The sequence below is a fragment of the Brassica napus genome, chromosome A9 (assembly GCF_020379485.1).
Source record: "Brassica napus cultivar Da-Ae chromosome A9, Da-Ae, whole genome shotgun sequence".
Classification (NCBI taxonomy): domain Eukaryota; kingdom Viridiplantae; phylum Streptophyta; class Magnoliopsida; order Brassicales; family Brassicaceae; genus Brassica; species Brassica napus.
Genome location: NC_063442.1, coordinates 24,454,796 through 24,479,138, shown reverse-complemented (window position 1 = coordinate 24,479,138; position 24,343 = coordinate 24,454,796). Strand labels below are relative to the sequence as shown.

General features: G+C 32.3%; 1 protein-coding gene and 1 long non-coding RNA gene across 2 annotated transcripts; both read right to left on the bottom strand.

Annotated features, from left to right (window-relative positions):
• Window positions 1–205: 205 nt before the first annotated feature.
• Window positions 206–4,980, bottom strand: LOC125577575. Its single transcript, XR_007315989.1, has 2 exons — window positions 1,432–4,980; window positions 206–990 (listed from the first exon to the last, which is right to left on the bottom strand). It is a non-coding gene; the product is annotated as an uncharacterized LOC125577575 (long non-coding RNA).
• Window positions 4,981–5,485: 505 nt separating this feature from the next.
• Window positions 5,486–8,626, bottom strand: LOC106421047 (protein NRT1/ PTR FAMILY 4.4). The gene is made up of 5 exons (XM_013861900.3): window positions 8,370–8,626; window positions 8,029–8,246; window positions 7,069–7,500; window positions 6,669–6,787; window positions 5,486–6,591 (listed from the first exon to the last, which is right to left on the bottom strand). Exons 1-5 carry the CDS (start codon window positions 8,512–8,514, stop codon window positions 5,703–5,705), a joined length of 1,803 nt encoding a protein of 600 aa, XP_013717354.1. The 5' UTR covers window positions 8,515–8,626; the 3' UTR covers window positions 5,486–5,702.
• Window positions 8,627–24,343: the final 15,717 nt, after the last annotated feature.

Sequence of the window (24,343 nt, the reverse complement as noted above, 5' to 3'; positions counted from 1 at the left end):
ATAAAAATAGAAAGTCGGTTTATGTTTATGTCTTATCTCGCTTAAATAACTTATAGTCCATTCCTCGGCAATTCCAACTTAATATCCTCATATAAAAAATTTGTTCTTCATTCGCTCCGAAGAGCCAAATCGGCGGGTGTAATGGTACCCTATTATCACACTCCACCTAATATCCTTCTTTTGTGCCCTGAAACATTGCACTATATTCCAAGAAAACTTTAAAAATTCATTTTTCCAAGATTTACCATTATCGTTCTTTAAAGAGAACACATAACGTACAAGAAACTGACACAAAGGAAAAAACTTAGCCCTTGCTACTATCAACAAAATTAGGAAAAGACGAATCTTTACACTAATCTGAACATTAAAACCACATGACCTCCAATCCAAACAACCTCGTATCCCAAAACGTGATCTTTGAAATAAGTCAAACTCTATAAGACACCACAGCTCCATCAATATAATAACAAACAAACCAGTTACACCACTCAAATCATTTGCTATTTTTGCTATAATTGAAAACCGTGAACTCTCTGTCTCCCTCCATCCATATAACTCATCCCAAAAACCTCTGCTCCTTGAAGTTTGATGACTTTGAATCAAGGATCTCCGACTTGAATTCCTTCTTAATATGTCGATCACCCTACGACCTATGAAGCTCCCCGCTACCCCGCTCAATGCCATGAAGATCCTAATCCCAATAATCAGTGTTTGCACTAGATCAGCCTCTTTCCCAACTAACCAGCAAAATTCTAGTTGCAGCAGAAGAGAAAGCCTGTTGTTAAAGAAGCTGAATGTGTTTAAAGAGACAGCATTCAGACTTCATTCTCCCCTAGCTTGATCTCGTTCCAGTGATTCAAACTCATAGGTTCCCCATTTGTATCCCTCACCGCTTCTCTCCTTACTCCAATAATCCTTAAAACAAAGTTTGCACCTTGATCCGAACTCACCAGCTACACCCCGTTTGGTACGATCAAACTCTCCAGCTACCTGTAAAACATCAGGACTCCAAATTATATTTACCACCAAACCATAGATGTTCCATACCTCTCCATCAAAGCAAGACCAGTGAACCCTGTACGCAACAGATTGGAAAGCCCCTCTTTTCAACCATACTAACTCTGTGTCATTAAAACTAGAAACTTTAGAGACAACAGTCACAACGAAATATAAACCTCGTACCAGCCAATACTCATCCCCATGATTCACTATCAGATATGAACCAAGACCCAGAATACTCGCCATCCCCAATTCATTACCACAGAGAAATTCACGCCATCCCCAATTCATTACCACAGAGAAATTCAATCCATAGAATTTCATTCCAGATTACACAAATCACTAATCCCACAAAATCATATCCAAAATAGATCCTCCCGATCTCATTGATAAGTAAGGAAAACCATGCAATTGAGGGATCCGAGATGATACCTTGATAGCCTTGCAATTTGATCTTGATGATGATCAAAGTCTGATCCTTTCTGATATTTTGTTCCCTTAATCCCTTTGAAAACCTCTTTCCCATCCCCATCGCAATACCTCTGAGATTTGAAATAGATCTACATTCCATATATCCATGATCCTTGTCTGCCTCAATCAAGCCTCCCTCACCAATACCTGGTTCCCACCGTCGCGAAACCATTGAAGCCCTAAATCGCCATAAGCATCGCCGTTTCCGTCTTTGTCGGGAGCATTTTTTTACGTGATTCTGATATTGAAACAGAATTTATAAAATTATATTCAAACTTTGTCCTAGATTTGTTGACACAGAAATTCTTCCAAACATGTACAATGCCTCCGAAATAGTCTTAGTCATCACAAAACTTAGTTTTTTTTTACGCTAGCTTAATCATTTTAATAAAAATCCTCTATATATTAAAAGAGAAGCATTGTCTTTTAATGCTTTCACACTATATTGAACGAACACATGTCAACTTCACATTGATTTCAATTTAAGTATGTTGACTTTTCGGTCTCACAATCATTTAACAATTAATGCGTTCACATACTAATTTTTTGATTCTACCGCAAACAATTTAATGTGTTCACACTAATTTTTTTTTAATCAGTTCATTTTTCAGTTCTTGCATTTTTAACCTTTGTATTAGTGAACTGAAGTTCTCTCCATACAACTAATGAATAATATCATTTTGAAAGAAATAAATTAAAAATGATTAAGATTCATAAATGATAGAATGTGAATGTTTTTAGAAATTGAAAATTTTGTATCTTGCTGAACTTAGCCATGGTTGAGGCTTCTGTACACGAATGCAATAAATAATTGTGATTGGTTATGAATTAAGAAAACTGAGGTAAAAAATACTACACACAAAGTGGGATCTTTAATTAAGCTAAATATTTTTTTTTCTTTACGGAGTTTTCATATCAGACAAAAAATTAGAAACATAATCAGATTGGAAGAAAAAAATCAGAAATCAGAAAAGTTTTAAAAGAAAACAAAAATTCGTAAAATCGACTAAAAAACATAATTCAAGTGTTGGGTGAAGAGATCACATTATAAGAAAATACAGGTTATTGGTTTTAGACTACGTCTATTTCAGAACATGCCCACAAATATTGACACGATTCTCAACCATTTTTATTGGTATTTTTAAAGTATAATCAATAATTATGTATGTTCAATAAACCGAGAATAATTATTTTACATTATATTAGTAAAAGAAAATAAGTATGGGTAAAACATCTGAATCCAAAGAACCGAACTGAACTAGATTAGAAAACAATACTAAACATAAACTAAAACTGATTAGTTACTCTGATGAATTTAAAAGTTTAATACCAGATTATCAGACTCGAATTTGATCCAAACTAAAATATTTTGGATACTAAAAATATCTAAATCACAATTATATATTTAAATATGTTAATTATCTTAAATTTTATATCTATTAGATATTTAAAAATATGAAAATATCTAAAAATTATCAACATAGTCACAAGTAAATATCTAAAGTTAACAGAAAATATTCAAAATACTGAAAATATTTATTTGTTCTCTATCCAAATATTTAAATTGAACTTATTTTAGGTAATTTAAATATTTAGTCTTATATTATTCAAATTTTTATGTTTTATATTATTTTATTTTAGTATTAAGTATATTTGGATTTTTTTTTTAAAAATACATAATTAAAATGGGTATCTGAACCTAGATCAGAACCGAACCTTCAATGATTCGAAACAAATCCAGACCAAAATTTGTAAATATCTGAATACGATTTAAATTTCTAACCCTTAAAATTCGAAATCCGAATAGATTAACTGAATCCAAACGGATATATGAATGTTCATCCCTTAATAAATTATACAACAAATCCCTTAATACGACATACAATAAATCATCTAATAAACTATTTCACTCCGTGCATAGTTGGATTACTACCTAGTCTATAGTATGACCATCTTACTCTGACAACTTGGTCTTAAATTACAACAGCTGGCAACTATAACCTCATCTTTCATATTTTTGTATGACAACTACACCCATCAAAATGTCCTCGAACTAAGCATTGCCATATGCCATTTGAATAACATTTCAGAATAACTGGTTAATGAATATGATGAAAAATCTCTCAAAATATTGTCATCGATATATTACATAATTGTTGGAGAACGAATGGTATTATATTCTGGACAGATGAATCTTTAAATCTTATAGTTCCGGTTTATAGTGAATTAAAGCATTTTTGTTGTTTAATAAAATGAATGAGATTATTGGTCGGATGTACCTAATTAAATAATTTATGTTGGAATATAATATATTCTAATTAATTTTATTGAATGGTTTGCATATACGTACGATATATTTTGGTTTTTCTGTAACTGAGCACAGTATTCTATGAAAATGAACATCTTTATTTATTAGGGGTAGTCCTACATGTTATGTGGTTTTAAATTTTATTATGCAAAATTCACAATTTTACTATGTAAATAAAGCTGTGCAGACTAATATGCAGGACCGGCTCTGAGATTTATGGAGTTTTAAGTGATTTTTTAAAAAATTCAGCTAAAAATGTTTTTTGGTAAATTTAAGGTCTAAAAAAACTTTTTGGAGACATTTTTCTATGTAATATTTTCTAAAATATTTTGGGACTCAATGTATGGTTAGGTTTTGTCGTTATAGTTATGTACATTATCGTTAGGTCCTGCTAATATGTAGAGGTTGAGACCATTTTAAACCAGGCTGCAAGAAAGGCTATCAAACTTAAGAAACACTTTAGATATGTTTGGTCAAATGAAGCATAATGTACATAAGGATTTTATATTATTTTTCTTTCGATAGTCAATGATAATGCTCAAATCACAAATAAACCCCGATTATTCTGTTCATGAGTTAGCGGTGAAAACACTATGATCATTCATATTGATGGAGCAATGGAGCAGTGTGTTGTGTGGACCTTCTCTGTCTGCCTGAAGGTCACAGCTAATGATGCTCACCTCACTATATCTTTTAGCTTATGATGTCATTATCTATGGGTATTGACCATATCTCTCTCCAACTTCAAAAATGTCTTATGTACGTCTAAGGAATCATCATATGCCTCATCGAGTCCGCGGTTCAATCCCGCCCAACCCAAAAAATTACCGGGTTTGGGCTTAGTTTTATAAGCCCAAAATTATTGGATCTTTCAGACTAAGTCTATTTAGGCTTTGTGTATTTCGGATCCAAGCCCATTTGGACTAGAGCCGAACCAAAAATCTAATATTTTATACTTTAACTTAAATATTAACGTTCTTGCAATCAAAATCATTATTAGTATTATTGACATAATATTTTAATCTTTTTATCCAAATTCTAATAAAGTAAATATTAAAAGTTGTTAATACACTTTATTGTTTGATCATTACAAGTGTTATATTTTAAATTTTGTAAATGTTTTTTCTTTTTTTTTATGTACAAAATGTTTTATTTTCAAATACAAAGTATGAAACGTTTGACCATGTTTATCATAAATTTTGTTCTCTTATATATTTAATTTTAATTTATATTTAATAATTTAAATATTATTAAATTTGGTTTTTTTATAAAATGTTTTTAAAGCATACAAAAAAGTAAAACATTTTTGATAAAGAAAAAGAAAATTTAAACTCACTTTATATTAAAACAAAAAAGTAAAAAATGTTTTTTAATAAAAATTGACAAGTATTTAAACGATAGAAGTGACAATGGCAAATCCTATAAAAGCCGACCTGTTTTGAATTCTAGGCCCAAAATATTTTTAGACCGGGCTTGGAAGGTTTGGGGCCAGGCCGAATTGACACTCCTGTGCCTCAGAAGTCAAAACCTGATATTGCTCGGTTCTTGTTAAAGGCAGCAATCGGATACTGCATAAATGCTGTTTTAAGTTGTAGCTGTTTGTGTTCTCCATCTTTGCCCCAAATCTTATGAACTTCATCAGTCACATCACAAAACCAACTAGCTTAATACAGTCACATCACAAAAACCAACTAGCTGAATACATTATTAATTCATAAGACAAGTTGTTATAAACCTTTTAAACTAACTCATCATCATTACAAACCCCAAAATTAAAATTAAAAACAGTGCAAACTCTACCCCGCCACTTCCAAAACATATGATTACTACCAGATTAATAAGCAGAAAGGGTCTAACTCTTCAAGAGATTCCTTCTATTAATTATAACCCTAAAGGAAACATTCAACAAGAAGATCTAACATAGTCAAATTCTTGGCTTCTCCATCTTGGAATCCTTATTTGCTCCATCTTCTAGATCCTCCAAGCTATTAACCTCGGCCCTATGATGTGTCGCGGATGGACCAAACGAATACCATCTTGACCAGAAGAGATAGTTAAAGAAGTTGACGAAACTCAATGAAGCTAAGAGCCAGTAAAAGAGATCTAATCTATCTTTGTTTAAGTCATTATCGCCTAGCCAACCTTCTCTTGTCCCGGATCCATTACTAGAAGTAACTTTATTCACGGCCGAGACAAGAACAGAGCTAAGGTAGAACCCGAAAGAGTAAGAACAGTAAGTCATTGCTGTGAGAAAAGACTGCATACTCTGTGAAGACTGTTTGTAAAAAAACTCCACCAAACCAACGGCTGTAAACATCTCTGATAAACCGAATATAAGAAACTGTGGTGCGATCCAGAAGATCGAGAGCGTTACGTTTTGTTCCAAGAACGATTCACGTCTCTTCTTTTCCACTAAAGCGGCTGCAACCATTGAGAAAGTCGCTAAAAACAGTCCAGTACCAATTCTCTGAAGAGGAGAGATTCCGGAATCATTTCCAGTGAGTTTTCTAGCGAGTGGAACGAAGAACGTTTCGTAAAGAGGAACGACGAAGATGAGAATGATGTAAGGGATGGCTTGAAGTGAAGCTGGTGGGATTTGGAATGTTGTTGTGATGTGTGTGTCCATGGAGCTACCTTGCTGTACAGAGAAAGTTTGGAGCTGAGCTAAGATGGTGTTGAAGATGATGGTGCACGCGAAAATGGGTATAACTGATAAAAGAATCTTGACTTGATGGACTTGTTCGACTGTGCAGAGTCTCCATGGACTCTCCATTGCTTTGCCTTGCGTCTTGATGCAAGCCTTATCAAGAAACCTTCACGTTTGCGGTTAATAGTTGTTTAGTTAGTTAATTTTTGGTGGTAATTATAAAGACAATAAAAGAAAAATTACCTGAACTTATTAGTATGGAGGAGAGGTTTGACACCAACGAGATCTGTTGAAGGTTGATGAAGCGTATTAGGGTTTGAAGGGCAAATCTGTTTTCGCTTAGTGATCGCGGCTACAAAGACCTGCTCAATCGAAAAAAAAAAAACCAAAAACTGAAGTCAAGATCAAACTCTTTCATGACTCAAAATGTATCAAATGCCAATGTTCTAGGTTTATATGTTTAGACAAAAAAAACTACGTTCCAAAAGTTCACCAAACAAATAAACGTAGTTCTAGGAAAACTCTGTATCTGATGTTTGGCGTTCGCAATTATCAAATTAATTTAGTTTAAAACTTATAGAAATTATGAGTACCATTTGAAGAAAAAGTACATATAAAACACAAACGCAAACAATCGAACTACCTGAGAAATTGGTGTGAAGATGCTACCACGAGGCGGTTTATTCCTATAAAAGTTAGTCCCAGCAGCAAGGCTGATCATCCCTGCAGCCATAACAGCCGCCGAGACACCAAAACCGATGTCCATGCCGGAATGCGTTTGCACCCAAACTAAGAGCGTGAGTGCAATAAGTTGGCCCATTGAGAAGGCGAAGTAAGCCGCATTAAAGAAACTCGATAGCTTCCTTAAATCCTTTCTTTGAAACTGGTCCGCACCGTGAGAGATGATGTTTGGTTTGAGACAGCCGCTCCCTAAGGCCACCAAACAGAGTGCTGCGTAGAGTGTAGCTGCCTTGTAACCATTTGCCTCTAAGCAATGTGTTGTGGTGTTCTTCATGTTGCATTCTGGTGGTCTTAGCTGAGGAAGATGAGCTTGGACTGACAATAATATGAACCCCTGTTTCATTAATGTACATGTTTTTTTGTCAGCCAGAATTGACTTTTAAGTTTATCAAACAATACACAAATATCTTTTGTAGCTAAAATCTTAGAAAGTTAAATCCATATTGTGTATGTGGATTCATAACATGCTTTTAACCTGACCAGTAATGTTACTGGAGTTTTCATTATCGCATATGATAAGCCGTATATTTTGTTACTAGACTATTGTGTGACATTGTTTTTCGACGTCACTATTGTGTGATACTAAATAGTTATAACATATAATACAACGTAATAAGTTAAAATCATATTATATAAACCATTTGCTTTCCCAAAGAACCGAAAGTTTCAACAATGTAATTCACTTTAGCTAGAACTTTACGTTAAAGTTTTTGACTTTTGTCTAAATATACTTCTGATAGCACGTTTTTAATCACAAGTTACTAGTTAGAGAAGAAACTGATGTAGAATATTCAGTAGCATCTCTTAAAGAAAATAATGAGAAAGAGAAAGGAAAAGAGAGCTAGACAAGGAGAGAACATACAGATATTTCTATGACGCCGAAGACGAGCATGGTGCGAAAGCTTCCAAGGTATGAATCAGAGAGGAAGCCACCAAGTAGCGAGAGGAGAAACACCGTTCCTATGAAGTTAGTCACCAGGTTTGCGGCTTTGGACAAAGGGAAATGCATCTCATTGAAAACGTATGTGATCAAGTTGTTCCCAACAGCCGCAATCGCCATCATCTCAAAGGCCTGTAGGCCTGCGCATATACACACAACCAATCAATTTAAGATAACATGGCTTCAAAAGCGCTTAACATGGACCGAGCCGACCATACGCAACATGCTGTGGTCGATACGAGGATATACATATAGAAGGATACCTAGAACAAATAGAGCAGCTCTTGTACCACCATGCTTGTCTTGCCTGCATGGTCGACCTCGAAAATCAACGCCAAGAGCGTCTGATGATTCCTCGTACATGTGTAGTCCTCTTTTAGCTTCTTCGGATAAATCATGAACATCCATGGCTCTTTCTATTTTTCTTGTATTATAGCAACAGAAGGAAGATAAAAGTTTGGCTTTAGAAGTTGGCACAAAACTAAATAAAAGAGGTGGGGAGAAGGAGGTACTTATAATGTCTTGTTCATTTTTTTTTTTTTTTTGTAACACATACATGTCTTTTTCATTCATTACTCTCCTTTTTTTATTTATTATACTAGAATAGAAGTCGTGTGAGAGAGAGAAACTAGAAAATATTATCCAATCACAAACCTTCTCATTTATTTTTAAATCTTATAAGACTTTTAGTGTAAATTATTAAATATTTTTAAGAAAATAAAACTGAAGCAGAAAATGTAGTATCCATATAATTATCAGATACATGAAAATTAATACACAGCTACTAAATTGAAATTATAAGATAGTCAACAAATAAAAGGTTGACAAAATGGAAAAATTATAAAATAACTTTAACTTATGTTTTATCTATTTAAACCAATAAAAATTAATACTACTACTATGATATATTATAATTAATAACATTTTTGTTATTCATAATTGTTTTGATTATTAAAACTAGGTATTGGTATGATCGGATAATATTACATGATCATTAAGTTTACTAAACATCTTAGTGTGTTAGGGTAGTGGAAAAAATGGACCCACTCTCCAATATGTTTAAAATGCATCATCATCATCATTACAAGAAAATTCATTTCAATGTCAATAATTTGTGGCTCTGGGGCATAAACTATTGTATACTACAATGTTGTCTTGACATTTAGGGCTGGTCGATATATAGTTGCGATTTGATCATGATGACATCTTTGACGAATTTTGCCTTCCATAAGGATGATCAATTAACTTGACAGTAAATAAAAGCGATCAAGTTTACAAGATCATATCATAAATCATTTGTGAGAAGAAAATTACAAGATTTTCCAATTTATTAAGTAATTGTAGATTAAATGCGTATATATAAATATATTATATATATGCAGTAGACTGGAAAGTGACGGATGTTCATAAAAATGTGTGGTAGTGGATGCAAGATCCATTAAATATTGGTGACCAATATTGAAACAAATTCGAAGGTATTCAGTTTCTTTTTTTTTATTGACCAAACCTTTCATTACATAAATCAAAGTTTCAAGAAAAAAAAAAAACCTTTTATTACATAAACTTAAAAGTGCTTACAATTAGCCTGCCACCAACGGTCAGGAGGAAAAAGCTAAAAAACCTTTCGCCAAGGAGTCAGCCTCCCTGTTACAACGTCTTAGAACATGAACAAAAATTACAGATTCAAAAACTTACATAACATAAAAATGTCATGTACAACTCCCTGAAGTTCATTGTATCGACCATTGACGTTGAGTAAGTCAACGAGGGACTTCGAATCCGATCTCACAATCAGTCTTCCAAGTCCTAAGAGCAATGTTTCGAGAAAGCAGTTTTAACCGCAAGAGTTTTTCCCATGAGAGCAGAAGAAACATCACGTCGGTTTGCAAAGTGATTTTTGGCAGCACCTACACCATCATCAAAACGCCAACCAAAACCAGCTTTCCTAGTTCTTACACGCCAAGCTGGCTCCATTGCAGGCATCGGTTCACCGCTGGTTCGACATTTAATTTCGATAGACCGTAAACTGGTTTTGTTGAGTAATTCCCTTCTTTTTTCTGGTAGCCAATATAATATCATGCATTCCTAAAGCAGCATGCACAAATAAACTAATGGAGTCTAGTGGCGGATCCAGAAAAAATATTTGTCGGAGGCACATAATTAATTATATAAAAAATTAGTATAATAGAAATAATTTATTAATAAATATTATAAAATTTTAATAATAAAACATAAACAACTATAAATATGAATAATAATAATAATAATAATAATAATAATAATAATAATAATAATAATAATAATAATAATAACAACATCAATTTTCTTCAATTCATGCTAATTTTTTAAATGATAAACTATTACTTATTACATAAGTTATTAATTGCAATACATTTTAAATTAGTTCGAAAATATATAGGAAAAGCAATCTTCAATTTACACAGACACATATATATGTATATATATATATATATACACTAATAAGTTAATATCCTTAATAAAATTGTTTTTAGTCATCATACTATAAACAACTAAACTTTGAAATAGTAAATAAAATGAATGTATTATTTAAATATTAGTTAGAATTAATCATTTACTAACAATTGATAATGTCTACTATTAAAACAATTAAATGTGCTTCGAAAAGGACTAAAATCTAAATATACAAACAAGTAAAGAAAATAAATACTAACAAAAAAGAAGAAGAATAATATTAACAATTAAAAAAAAGTACGAAAATGCTACTATGATAACTAAAAAGATATTGTGCAAGTAAACGTGTCAAACAAGTAAATCAAAAGGGGAAAATTACAGCGTGTAAGGTTTTCGAACTCTGTAGGGGTTAATTTAACCGGGGACACCTTTACCAAATGTTCTACCAAAATAATTGTGTCTAAATAAGTAATTAATTATAAAAATTAGTTGGGGGCACGTGCTCTCGTATGTAGATCCGCCCCTGGGAGTCCTCATACTGAGGTAAAAGATTCCTTATCACTAGGATATTCCAATCACTAGATTTAGGCAAGATAAAATCTGCAACTGTCAAGTTATAGGAGGGCCTATAGGAGTCATAGGAGTGGCTGTTGAGAGCCACAGATCTCTCTATATGTTTATCTGCTTGCCTTTACTCACGATCCATCCCATCCCTTTTCTCAAAACCTCTCTTCCTGTTAGTACACTTTACCAGCCGTGGGTGGGAGTCGTTTCTGGGCAGAGTTAGTTCCATAAACGATGAGGACTTGCCATATTTACTCATGAGGATTTGAGCAATAAGAGATGTTGGATGTTTGATAATGCGCCACGTCAGTTTAGCATGGAGAGCGTCATCGAATTGTTCTATCTCTTTGAATCCTAACCCTCCAACACTTTTTGGCAGCATGAGTTTATTCCATAACATCCGAGATATCTTTATCCGGTTTCACGTCCCACCAGAATCGAGTAAAAACCTGCCTAATTTTTTGCATAAGGATTTTGGTTATTTAAAACAGCTCATTGCATAAGATGGCATCGAAGCTCTAGCATTTTGAAGCTATGTTATCCAATTTCATTTCAGCGCCTACTATCAATGTTATTTTCCTGTATATCAATATGATAGAATTATAGGTATAGCGCCAGTTTAGTATTGTGGGGACATACAAAGTGACATACGCGAGACTATAATAATATTTGTTACTTATTAATCAAGGCTTGTGGAATCTTTTCATCCGTCTTGAAAGTCAAATCAGGATATAGTTGGAGGCATTACAAATCCCCATTTCGTCGACCATACCTTTCTGATTGGCAATAAGTAAATTATATCTTATGATTTCTTATCTATAAAAGAAGAATCACATGGGTATTTGAAAAATTAAACGACATGAAACAGAGATATTGTAGGAAAACGGATCGTGAGTATTTAAAGTTCTAAGCCGAAAGAGTAACTAATTAACAAGGGTAGGTACCTCTTACACGTCTCAATTATATAATTAGGGATATACAAGCTACATATCATACATGAAACGATATACCTATTCAAATCTGGTAGTAATAAAGTTGTACATATGAGAAAAAACTGGCAGTAAACCTTTCTAACATTATTTGAGAAGTTAATTGATTAGGTGTCTTCGCCACAATCATTTTAACAAATAAATGATGATATATCCTGTTAAAAATAATGATATGGATCATATGTAATTATGATATGGCTTAATATAATTATGACTAAAATTCAATTATAGAAATTCAAATATAAAATAATAAATATGTGGTAGTTACCATAATAAAAAAAATATAAGCAAAATAACTTTTAAAAAATTATTATAAACTTACACCCTAAACTTTAATAAAAATTAATTGGTATTTTAAATATTTTAATTTTTTCTACTGAGAAACATTGTAAAATTGTAATAGGATATTGTGTCAATACCATATTTTTATAAATAATATAATATCATTTTTTCTAAAGTTAAATCCTTTTAACTAAACCAACAAAAACAAAACTTATTAAATTTTATTCTTAAAAATAAATAAAATAGTATAATTTTGAAAAATGAAAATATTCAAATACAATCAAATTAGAAAATTAAAATAAATAAAAAAATATAAATGATTGCTTTATACCTTTTAAAAATTAATGAGCTTAACACTAAATGAATAAAAATATATATATTTAAAAATATATTTTTTTAAAGTTAATATGTCTGTACATGGCGTATAAAACCATCTAGTTGTATTGTATGATTAGTATGACTCCGATCTAACCTAATTTTTACAGGTATAAAAGAAATCTGTATGATATGACTGAAACTGGTAAAAATTATGATTTCATGGTTGATAAAGCCTGTGATAAAAGTTGCAGTGCTCGCCTAGATAAAAAGTTCATGATATACTTGAATTGGAATTTAGTTTGCGTGAGATGACAGCTATATCAACCACATAATCTAAGTTTTATACGCGATTTAGTTTGTATCTATACAAGTTTTAACTTTTATGCAACACACCAAAATGATGGACCAACAATACCAAGTAAGCAAGTTTCCACAACTCTCTAACTTCAGATGCCAAGGAACTTTAATAGACAATTTCTATAAGATTCGTCCAAAACCTGTCCAGTATAAACGGTTGACCAAATAGAAGTTGATCGCATCAACTGTTTCTATAGCTCAAGACCAAACATGAATGAGACTCTATACATCGGCCCCCACAAGACGTTACATATGAATTGTAAAAAGTGACTAGAAAGAGAAAGCTACTTTAACACAATACTTATAATAGTCAAATCAATTAAATTCAATCGAAGGAAGCATCACAAAAGGGTGATATGAGATGAAAACGAACGAAGAGACGTGTATCACGTATCCTTTGATGTATATACAAATAATGGATACAACTGTACCCCAAATGTCACTAAGTCTGCAATAGAATACACAATACACCACATGGCCTCTTCCCTCTATCACACTTTATCTTGAAGCAGATTATAATTTATAAACATAGATAAATCTCGTTCACTTCCCTTACGCCTACTTTTGTTGATATGACCTACTAACAATTGTCAACATCCAAAATGCCCCTATGCATATGCAATCAAATTCGATTATGTATGATCGCGTTCCACCAGATATAATTCCTAATTTATATTTTTAAAATTTCGTTCGCATCCTTTTCATCTATTTATTGAAGTTTAATCTGTTTTTATATTGAATCTTCCTATTCAACTTTCTATCCATATCTCTCTTTCTTTATTTGGTAAATTAACCACCGACCTTTCCTATAAAATTTTACCAACGCGACTTTGTTGATCTCCTTTCTAGCTAGGTTAATCTTTGACGAACAAAAGTGAAATAGTTAAGGTGATTAGGTAACGACCGAAGAGTCTTTGCACCCGTTAATTAGGGTCAACTTTATCTAAACGACGAAAAGAAAAGAAAACATGCTGAAACGAGTTTGTCAAAAGGACTTCCATCGAAGCTACCTTTCTTCAAAAAAACATTATATGAAAATATGAACTACTTTAGTTAGACGGATAAAGAAGTCAAAGATTTAGAATCGTTTGTTCAATCCCCTATATATTGTTTAATTTGAGTATTGTTTACTTTAGTTAGACGGACTTTCCATCTGAAGCATTATCATTTAATGTTTTCATACTGTATTGGACAGGTGACAGCATCACATCGTTTTCAATTTGAATATGCTGACATGTCGGTTTCATAATTATTTAAAAATTAATGTGTTTATATACTATTTTTTTTTAATTTTACCGCATACAATTTAATGTGTTCACACTTATTTTTTTAAAACAATTCATTTCTAATTCTTGCATTTTTAACTTTTGTATTAGCGAACTGAAGTTTTCTCCATATAAAAACTGGATAATATCATTTTGAAAGAAAAAAAATTAAAAAGTGGTTAAGATTCACATCAACTAAAATGATGGAATGAGAATGTTTTTAGAAATTGAAAGTTTCGTATCTTGACGAACTTAGCCATGGTTGAAGCTTCTGTACATGAAGACAATAAATAATTGTGATTGGTTATGAATTAAAGAAATTGAGGTATAAAATACCACACAAAAAGTCAGATCATTAGTTAAGCTAAATATTGTTTTCTTTATGAAATTTTCATATAAGACAAAAAATTAGAAACATAATCAGATTGCAAAAAAAATCAGAAATCAGAAAAGTTTTAAAAGAAAACAAAAAAAAATCATGAAATCGATTAAAGAACATAATTCATGTGATGGGTGAAGATATCACATTATTTTCCACGCAACTCTAACACTTTTTACTCGATTGTATCCTATTTTTATTATGTTTACTAAGAATGTTTTATAAGAAAATACAGGTTATTGGTTTTAGACTACATCATTTTTGCAACATGTCCAAAAATATTGACACGATTCTCAATCATTTTTATGGGTATTTTTAAGGTATAGTCCAATAATTATGTATGTTAAATAAACCGAGAAAGTTGTTTTACATTTATTTTATTTTGCTTTATATTAGTAGAAGAAAGTAAGTCTGGGTAAAACATCTGGATCCAAAGAACCGAACTGAACTAGATCTGAAAGTAATACTAAACACAAACTAAGAGTACTCATATGGATCTACAAGTTTAATATCCATATAACCAGATCCGAATTTGATCCAAATTAAAATATTTTGGATACCAAAAAACTCTAAATCACAATTATATATTTAAATATGTTAATCATTTTAAATTCATAATCTATTAGATATTCAAAAATATGAAAATATCTAAAATTATCAACATAGTCACAAGTAAATATCTAAAAATAACAAAAAATGTTCAAAATACTGAAAATATTTATTTGTTCTCCATCCAAATATTTAAATTGAACCAACTTTTATGTAAATGTAAATATTTAGTCTTAAATTATTGAAATTTTTATGTTTTATATTATTTTATTTTAATATTAAGTGTATTTGGATTTTTGTTAAAAAAAATACATAATTAAAATGGGTAAACTCGAATCCGAACCGAACCCGCAATGATTCGAACAAAATCTAAACCAAAATTTGTAAATATCCGAATAAAATTTAAATTTCTAACCCTACAAATCCAATATCTGAATCGAACCCGCATTAATTCGAACCAAATCCAAACTAAAATTTATAAATAACCGAATAAAATTTAAATTTCTAACTCTAAAAATCTGAAATTTGAAAAGATTAACTGAATCCGAACAGATATATGAATGTTCATCCCTAGAAAAACTATATAACAAATCTTTTAGTACAACATACAATAAATAATCTAATAAATAATTTCACATGCGCGGATTACTATCTAATAATAACTCCTAAGAGAACGCAAAGATTTTGAATATACTCGTAAGCACCTCAATATATGGCAATCTATATAATTTTTTAAAAAAAATTAAAAGAACTTCCGGACCAAAATACAAACTAATAATTTTTTGGGTCAGAATATAAATTTTTTTGCATCTTACATTTATAAGAAATATACATTTAAAAATCCACGTTTAGATACTCTTATCATAGTGCATATATCTTTATATGGAACGGTACGCATATCTGACAAACAAGAATATTTTTCTCCAACTGGTTAAAGTAACCTCGTGGTTGGGATCAACCATTACACAAACGTAAAGTCGAAAAGTTTATAAAAGTGACAGGGTGCCATATGTCAAAAGGGTCAATGCTGGCCATTACCATTACACTTCACACTAATCACAGTCCCCCGTCATTACGCATCTCTTGCACCGTCCCTTTTTGTTCAGTTCTTAATTTCCCTTTTCAAAATTTTCGTTGCTGTCCAGTGCCGACTTATCGGGTTTTCTAACTTAACACTCTTTTACTAGCCAAGTGTTCCACTTTAATTTTTTCCTTATATGAGTTGAAAACATTTCAAATATATACGTGTATTATGATTAGACTAAGTTCTCGTTCGTATTAAATTTCGTATTCACGTCAGAGATTTCAGATAAGAATGGAAAAAAAAGTATGCTTTTAGTGGGTATTATCAAATCCTTGCTCTAGTTTCAATCTTCTTGCATTATCCATCTCATATATGTAGTTATTACTTTGGTTAATATATGTAAAGTTTCTCATTCAATAGAAAAAAATAATAACTAGCTAGGTCCTCCACCAGTATTGTTATAAAAAGGTATTTCCTTATATAAAAAGTTTCTTCCTTCGCCCTTTGATACGAGTTGTTAGGACTGTGCACGATATAATGGAGCTTTTACTCAATCAAGTGGGGAAAATGAAATGTCTAGTGCAAAGTTGTTTCTAGAAAGGAACACTTATAATTAGTCAACCCCAAAATACTCTGTGAAGACAAGCCAATTAAATGTTTATTTTTTACGAAATTTTGGGTGGATATTACAAAATTTATCTGGTTACAATTGTTTTACTTGCCGATTGGAAAACTCATTCGCTTTACCGTAGATGTATAAGTTATATATTTGAAAACGGATTACCATACCTAACTTAACCAACGATCATTTACATCTAGAGGCTAGAGCACGCGAATATATACACTCCTTTTGCGTCTTTGGGTGGGACTGTTAGTTATAGAATAAATTTGTATTTTAGATATGTATTTATTCTTAGTTGAGCAAAAATGTTACCAATCAAATAGAATAAGATAAATACAAGAATTATGACACGAACTATAACACAAAGTACACAAAGATTATCTTTACAAAGATATGCATATTTACTAAAGTTTCTTCAAGCGAACTTGCAAAATATCTCCTTAAGCAGAACACCCAACAAAATCAATACACCTTTAACTTGTTGTAGTATCATCACATGTCCTAAGATCGAATACAAAACCTTAAAATTTCTCCTTTTAACCCTTTGTGTTTTATTACAAGCTATGAAACCATGGTAAGAATATGACCCGGAGTGATATCCCTAATATATAGATTAAACTCACCTACTAATACCTTGCAGCAATCGGCAAACCCTAACCTCCCAAAACATATTCTCAATCTTCATAAAATGAAATATTTCCTAAAACTCTACTGTTTTGAAAATCTTCCTTAATGAAATTTCTCTTTTCCAAAGTAAATTTCCAACTTCTTACTCTCCCAAGTAATCTTAAATCGGCTCCATCTCAGCTCTAGATCCGGTTTTCAACTCAGCTTCTCAAATACATCTCGATCATCCTATTTCGCATAGTCTTTTTAGCATATCCTGATACACTTGCAACTGGTTCAAACTATTTTTCATATCTTTGCATTTTCAATATCTCTTTTTTAGTTTTGCATTCTCTTCAAGTACATGCATATGTTCCTTCATAACAACAATATATATCTTGACACTTGATACGTATTCATGGTAGTTTTTCATTTCTTCTACTGATCTCACCTGTTATACAAATGAACGGGTGATCACTTTGATACCAATTATAAATGTAAGAACTATGGTATGAACTATATAACACAAATTACATCAGAGATTATCTTTACAAAGATATGTGTGTTTATTAGGCTTCATTTAAAGTGGCTTACATGCATCTCTTTAAATACAATACCCAATATATAAAATCAAGACACCCTTGACCTATTGTACTAGTTTCACACGTCTTAAGATCGAATACAAGATCTTAGAGCATCTCCTCTTAGCTCTTTGTGTTTTAACTCACCTTAAAAGCAAAACCATACTTATGCTAAAAGTACGACTCAAGAGTGATATTCCAAATACATGTGTTAAACTCGTCTACATATACCCAGTAGTAATCGGATAATCTTAACCTCCCAAAAGATATCCCCAAATCTCCATAAAATGGAATGTTTTCAAAACTTTACTAAGTATTAAAAACTTTATGTGATGAGATTTCTTTTTTTTTCTAAGGTAAATATTCAACTGATTAATTTCCAAGTAATCTTTAGATCGGTTCCAACTCAATTCTAGATTCAGTTTCTAAATCCTCTGTTCAGCTATATCTCATTATCATATTCTACATATTCACTGTAATAGATCATGATGTAATTCCAACTGCTTAAAAATGTTTATTAGACTTTGCATCTATGTCAAAAAAAAAAAAAGACTTTGCATCTTCAAATACCAATTTTCATTATTTACTCTACTTACTGTATAAAAAATGTGCACTACATTTTACTCAATATTTTATAAAAGTGAAATACTTTTATTTTAGTTTTCTTTTCTTTACTCTTTCTGCCTTTTTAATTTCTCTCTGATTTTCACCATTTAACCATTTAATTTGCTCTCTTTTACTCTTAAGTTTACCAATCACACTCTTTATATCATCTATCATAAACCGTTTAAATTGTGTAGCCTACTATTATCAATAGTGAATAGGATGGTGGACGAAGTTCGATGCTATCGCCTATCAATATATTATATCATAATTGACCACCAATCGTTACTCTTATATATTTGCATATTTTATAAAATTCATAACGCAATATTGAGTTGTATTCAGTAAACCAAACTCACTATTTTATTAGTTGTGCTTTATTTCTGTATAGTTGGAAGCACAGAGATTACACAGTCACACACTACATAATACAATATGGTGAGAGTGGAGTGGTAGGGCAAAATAAAGAACAATGATGAAAAAGTCAACGCAGTTTCAGCTTGAGAAGAAATGCTCTTCATCTAAACACTAAACAAAACCGACCATCATTTATTCTTTTTTAAATGACCACTCTGATATGTCCATTCTAGGCTGACAAATATCTCTAAATTTTAATTCAATTCGTTATCCATTTTGATTTGACAAAAAAATCAGATATATGTAATTATATGAGGTAAAATAAATAATAATATCAAATATCTGTAAAAAATAAAACAAAGCACAAATATTAATATTTTTTGGAATGGATTTTTGATTTAATCCGTTAATTATATGCATATATACACATATATTTACAAAATTATATATAGATTATATACATATTAGATTTTATTAAACTTTTATAATACTTTTTTATTTATTGAATTTATTATTTTAATTTTTAGAGTTTTAAAAACTAACCTAGCCTATCATCCATGTTTAACGCAGGTCATATTTTTCTAAAAATGGTCATCTAAATATTATTGAGATATGATTTATTAGTATTTTGATGTGTGCATATTGAGATGTTAAATAGGTTATGATATTATGTGTTCATCTTGTGAAGTATATTCATAGTATTTTAGTAATATAGAATTGTTATTAATATTTTTTTGATGCAATGTTAAATTTATTGATCAAATAAAGTGTTTAAAATGGACAGGAAGTACCATTCCTGATCAATGGAAAATTGATATTACCCAACCAGCAAGAATTTTAAACAAAAAACTATTACTAGTATAACTGAACGAACTGATGGTATAATTTTACCAAAATTTGGATCCTTTAGAGAACCATCCTCATTAAAAATTAGTTCTTTTACCCAAGATCTTCCTTTTCTGATTACAGAACTGGTATAGCTAGTACTGAATCAGATGAAAGTGTAGAACAAAATTTAATTAGGAATTAAGAAAAAAACTCCAATCAATTTTCAGGCACCTATTGCTGAACCTATTCAGAAATTTGAAGTAGGATCTAGTTTTCCCACTTCTCCAACACCCTCAGATTTTAAATGTGTTAAATGTTATTTCAAATTTTCTTGAAATTGATAAAAAAATATCTTAAAGAAAAATTCATATCTCATTAGAATAAAAATAAAAGACAATGGTATTTTAAAACATTTACTAAAGAAACAACTATTAGTTATCTAGAAAATTGGTATGATCATCATATGAATAAAATAAAAACTAATATTCCATTCTTTACATGGTTTGTAACATATTCCCAAGAAAATGAAATAGATTACCCTTATAAAAATGAATCAATTAACACTAGTTCAACTTTGTAAAATACATGGGAAATATCTAGTGGAGAAAAAATAAAATCAGTTCATCCACCTTTAAAAGACATACAATTATAAACACCCTAAAAACAATTTGTATGCATGTTGCAAACTGCTCCTACAGTAGCCATAAAAGCTCTCCCAAGCAGCAGAGAATGATTCTTGTTCTGCTTGTTTTCCAGGACATGGAAGTCAACTGGAACTAGTGTGTTTCCAATCTGTACCTTAAGGTCGTTGATGATTCCTCATGAGTTTCCCGTAGAATGATCCATGAAAGTGAATGAATCCTGCGAAGGCTCTATCTTCAGACCCAGATGGTCTGCCATTACCTTGGGTAATATGCTAACTGATTAACATGTCTCACACATCGACATGGAAATTCAATGCTCTTAACCAAACAAGGCACTGCAAATTTTCCAGGATCGCTCTTCTTCTTCAGAGTAATCCTCTACTTCATCTTATCTTTGATCTGATTGAAGATCCTATGTATGTCCTACTCAGTTTCATTGGTTTCCCTGAAGAACATCCACAACATGTGGGAAAGTAAGCCTCTTTGAATGTCTTCTCCAAGGGTATCTTGGGAACTCTTTTGGTGAAGCTATCCATCTCCTTCTCATTAACGCCTCATTTGAGATGCTTAGGAACATTTTCCTTTCTTTTCCTCAAGGTTCTCCTCTCAGAAGTCTGATCAACTTGCATTGGCTCTAGTGCATCGCCTGAAAGCTGTTCGAAGTTATATGCCATGTGTTCTGAAGGTTGAGATAGGTTTCTGAGTGCATTCAGTCGCGCTACGTCTATCTTTAGTAAATGCACTCGGTAGATCAGTGGTGGTTGTCGATCGGTGCTAGATTCATTGTGTCGGTAGGCGGTGGAGTCTGGGTGTCGATCGATGTCAGATTTCTTAATATGGAAGGGTTTGGGTGGATGAGGGTGTTTAGCTGTGAATCCTCGTGAGTTCGGATTCCGACTGTCGCACGCTGCAACATCCTCTGTCGATCGATGTGGAGAAACTGATGTCGATCGATGTACGTCTGACTCTGTCGGTCGATGCTCACTGCTTGGCGTCGATCGGCACCAATGTGAACCTCCGAAACTCATGGAGCTTTTGACTTGGAAATCGCCCTCTTGAAGCTTCTCCTCCTTAACCACTTGCCAGAAATCATAATCCATGATGGCATTCATGTGGTGCTTTAATGATTCATCTCTTTTACTCTGAATGTATCTTTCATGCCTCTGAACAATCTCTCCTGTCAAGATTACCTCAACTTCTACTTTCTTCAGTCTTGCATTCAGAGATTCTATCTTGGAGCTCAAATCTGTATAGACATCATCTATCTGATAGACCATGGATTTACCCATTTTTAACCATGGTTTATGAATGTTTTAAGATATATTATTACCATATAGAGTCTATTTAGAGCAATTATAGGTTCAAGTACCATCTGGAAGAAAATGATGCATTTGAAGCTTTTTGGAGATCTTCTGAGCTTCGCTGGAAGCAAGAGATGGTCGACGGTCGCAGCTCAATATCGGCCAATAGTCACCACCAAATATCGATTGATGTTGAGTCCCTCGTATCGATCGATTATGAAGCCATCCGAGAATTAATGACAAATTATAAGATTTCGAGTTTCACAAAAGTCTCAATAATTACATCATTAGTCCATGGCCGCCTAGGCTATTTATTAGGGTTTTGTATTATTTTAGAGCAGATTTGCCTGGAGACCTTTTTTAGACCTAGTTTTGGAGGAGGAAAGAAACCAACATTGAAAGAGGAGAGCTTAGTTGGAGAGATAGATCATCTACTGCAAAAACAGAGAAGATCTTGAACTCCCATGTTTTCATATTTCTGTTTACTTTACTATTATTTATCTAAGTATTATTCATACCATCATAACTATGTGTTTCATGAATATGTCTGAGTAGTCTTTACTGTTAGATTTAGGTTTCTCAAATAGGTTGATAAATGTAATACTGATACAACAATTGTTAGGATGTTTAGAAATATATTTCAATCATCTAGTTATGCTTAAAGCTAAGTTTAGGATTGATCATCCTTTAAACTTAGATCTTATGATTAATTAGGATCAAGCCATTGCTTGACCCAATACCTGAAAATAACTAGTATGGTCTAACTGACTAGATACAGACGAGAGTTTGGTCTAGTGAATTAGAGAATACAAATCAAACCCGTCCGTAAAGCTTTCTGGAAGAAGTATCGATCGACACAGCGATAGCCATGTCGATCAATATTTTGAAAGGTGTATCGATCGATATTCACAAAGAATTATCGATCGACACTTTCTCATGACCAAAATAATGAGAGTTGAGGTCCGAGATCCAAATTAGATAATCAAACAGATTATACCTTAGTTTGAATTCAAGAACAATTAATATTAATAAACTCATAATTTCCAAATTAAGTATTATTTATCATACCTGAGAATATACCTGAATCTAGCTACTTCACCCAACTGTTAACAACCTCAAAACAAATCAATCGAGCAATAAACTTGCTCACAAATCTATTTACTGCTTTTAAAACTTATAAACCATTTAATCTAGATTTATTTTAAGACCATATTCTATTGTCTAATTCTAGAATCTCTGTGGATTTGATCCCTAAGTACTACATCCGAACCTCTTATTTGAAAGAGTAATTCATTCCTTAAGGTAATTTGAGTGATATCAAATTTGACGCCGTTGCCGGGGACTCTTTCTTATTACCATCAGATTACGTTTAGAATTTAATCTAGATTTCGTTACTAAATTTGCTAAGAGTTTTCTCTCTTTTCTTGCTGGCACAGGAGCTGCAAGATGGAAAACATGGATTTCGGCCAGACATCGATCGACGAAGCGGTAGAAATATCGATCGACAAAGCGAGAGCAATATCGATCGACAAGTCGACGGGAATATCGGTCGACGATGCAGATCAAACATCGATCGACAGCACCCTGCCAGAAGCAGTAAGTATTCTCTTACCGATGATGCTAATGAAAGAGTAGTCCTAGGAAAACCTAAAGGTCAACTAAGCAACGCAAATAACCAAATTATGAATGAACAGGAAAAATCCCTGTTCAAATTAAATTTATCTCAGAAAGAGATAATGAATGGAAATTGCCTTTACAAGACTACTTAAACCCTGGAAGGACCTATTCCAATAGATCCGCAATTAGACTACCAAAAGATAATACCAAAAAAATCGGGATCAGTCCTGAATACTTAATTATGGTACGTCAAAACCCTTTTCGTGGGACCGTTTCAGAGCGACCGCACGGTCACATCGAGTATCTAGAAGAATTGATGAATGATGAGTACAATCTTTGTAAACTCTTTCCTTTTTCCTTAGATGGAGACGCCAGAAAATGGCTAGACCAAATACCAACAAGATCTCTGACCTGTTGGAAGGAGATAAGAAGCGCTTTTATAAATCAATTCTTCGACGAGGCGCACTACTGGGATGTAAGGAAGAAAATCTCCACATTCCGTCAAGGTCCACAGGAATCATTCAGAAACGCATGAGAGAGATTCAAGAGCTACCAACTTGAATGCCCTCACCATGGCTATTCAGAGCCGCAACTCATTAATACCTTTTACGGAGGTATTAACCTCCATTACCAGATCACACTGGACACAGCCAGTGAAGGGAACTTCAGTACGAAGAACATAGAGTTAGGAAGGAAATCTGACTCAGTTGATGAGTCACCCTTACTCGAAATTGGAGAACATCCAAACTCACCCCATCCTGCTCTTGAGGGACATAACCGATTTTGAACTTACCTAATTGATGATGGCACCCTATCTGGACTAGAGCAACAAATAGATTTCGCAGATAGCCAAAACTTGAAAAATAATTACCCTAACCCCGATAGCTTTACCCAAAATTATGATGCTACTGTTGGATC

Excerpts from the sequence above, each read along its gene's own strand:
- LOC106421047 (XM_013861900.3), bottom strand. The coding sequence starts at position 8,514 with ATGGATGTTCATGATTTATCCGAAGAAGCTAAAAGAGGACTACACATG. Across the intron at positions 6,788-7,068 it reads TCTTCACACCAATTTCTCAG|GTCTTTGTAGCCGCGATCAC; the intron begins GTAGTTCGATTG and ends TCGATTGAGCAG. Across the intron at positions 6,592-6,668 it reads CTCCATACTAATAAGTTCAG|GTTTCTTGATAAGGCTTGCA; the intron begins GTAATTTTTCTT and ends GCAAACGTGAAG.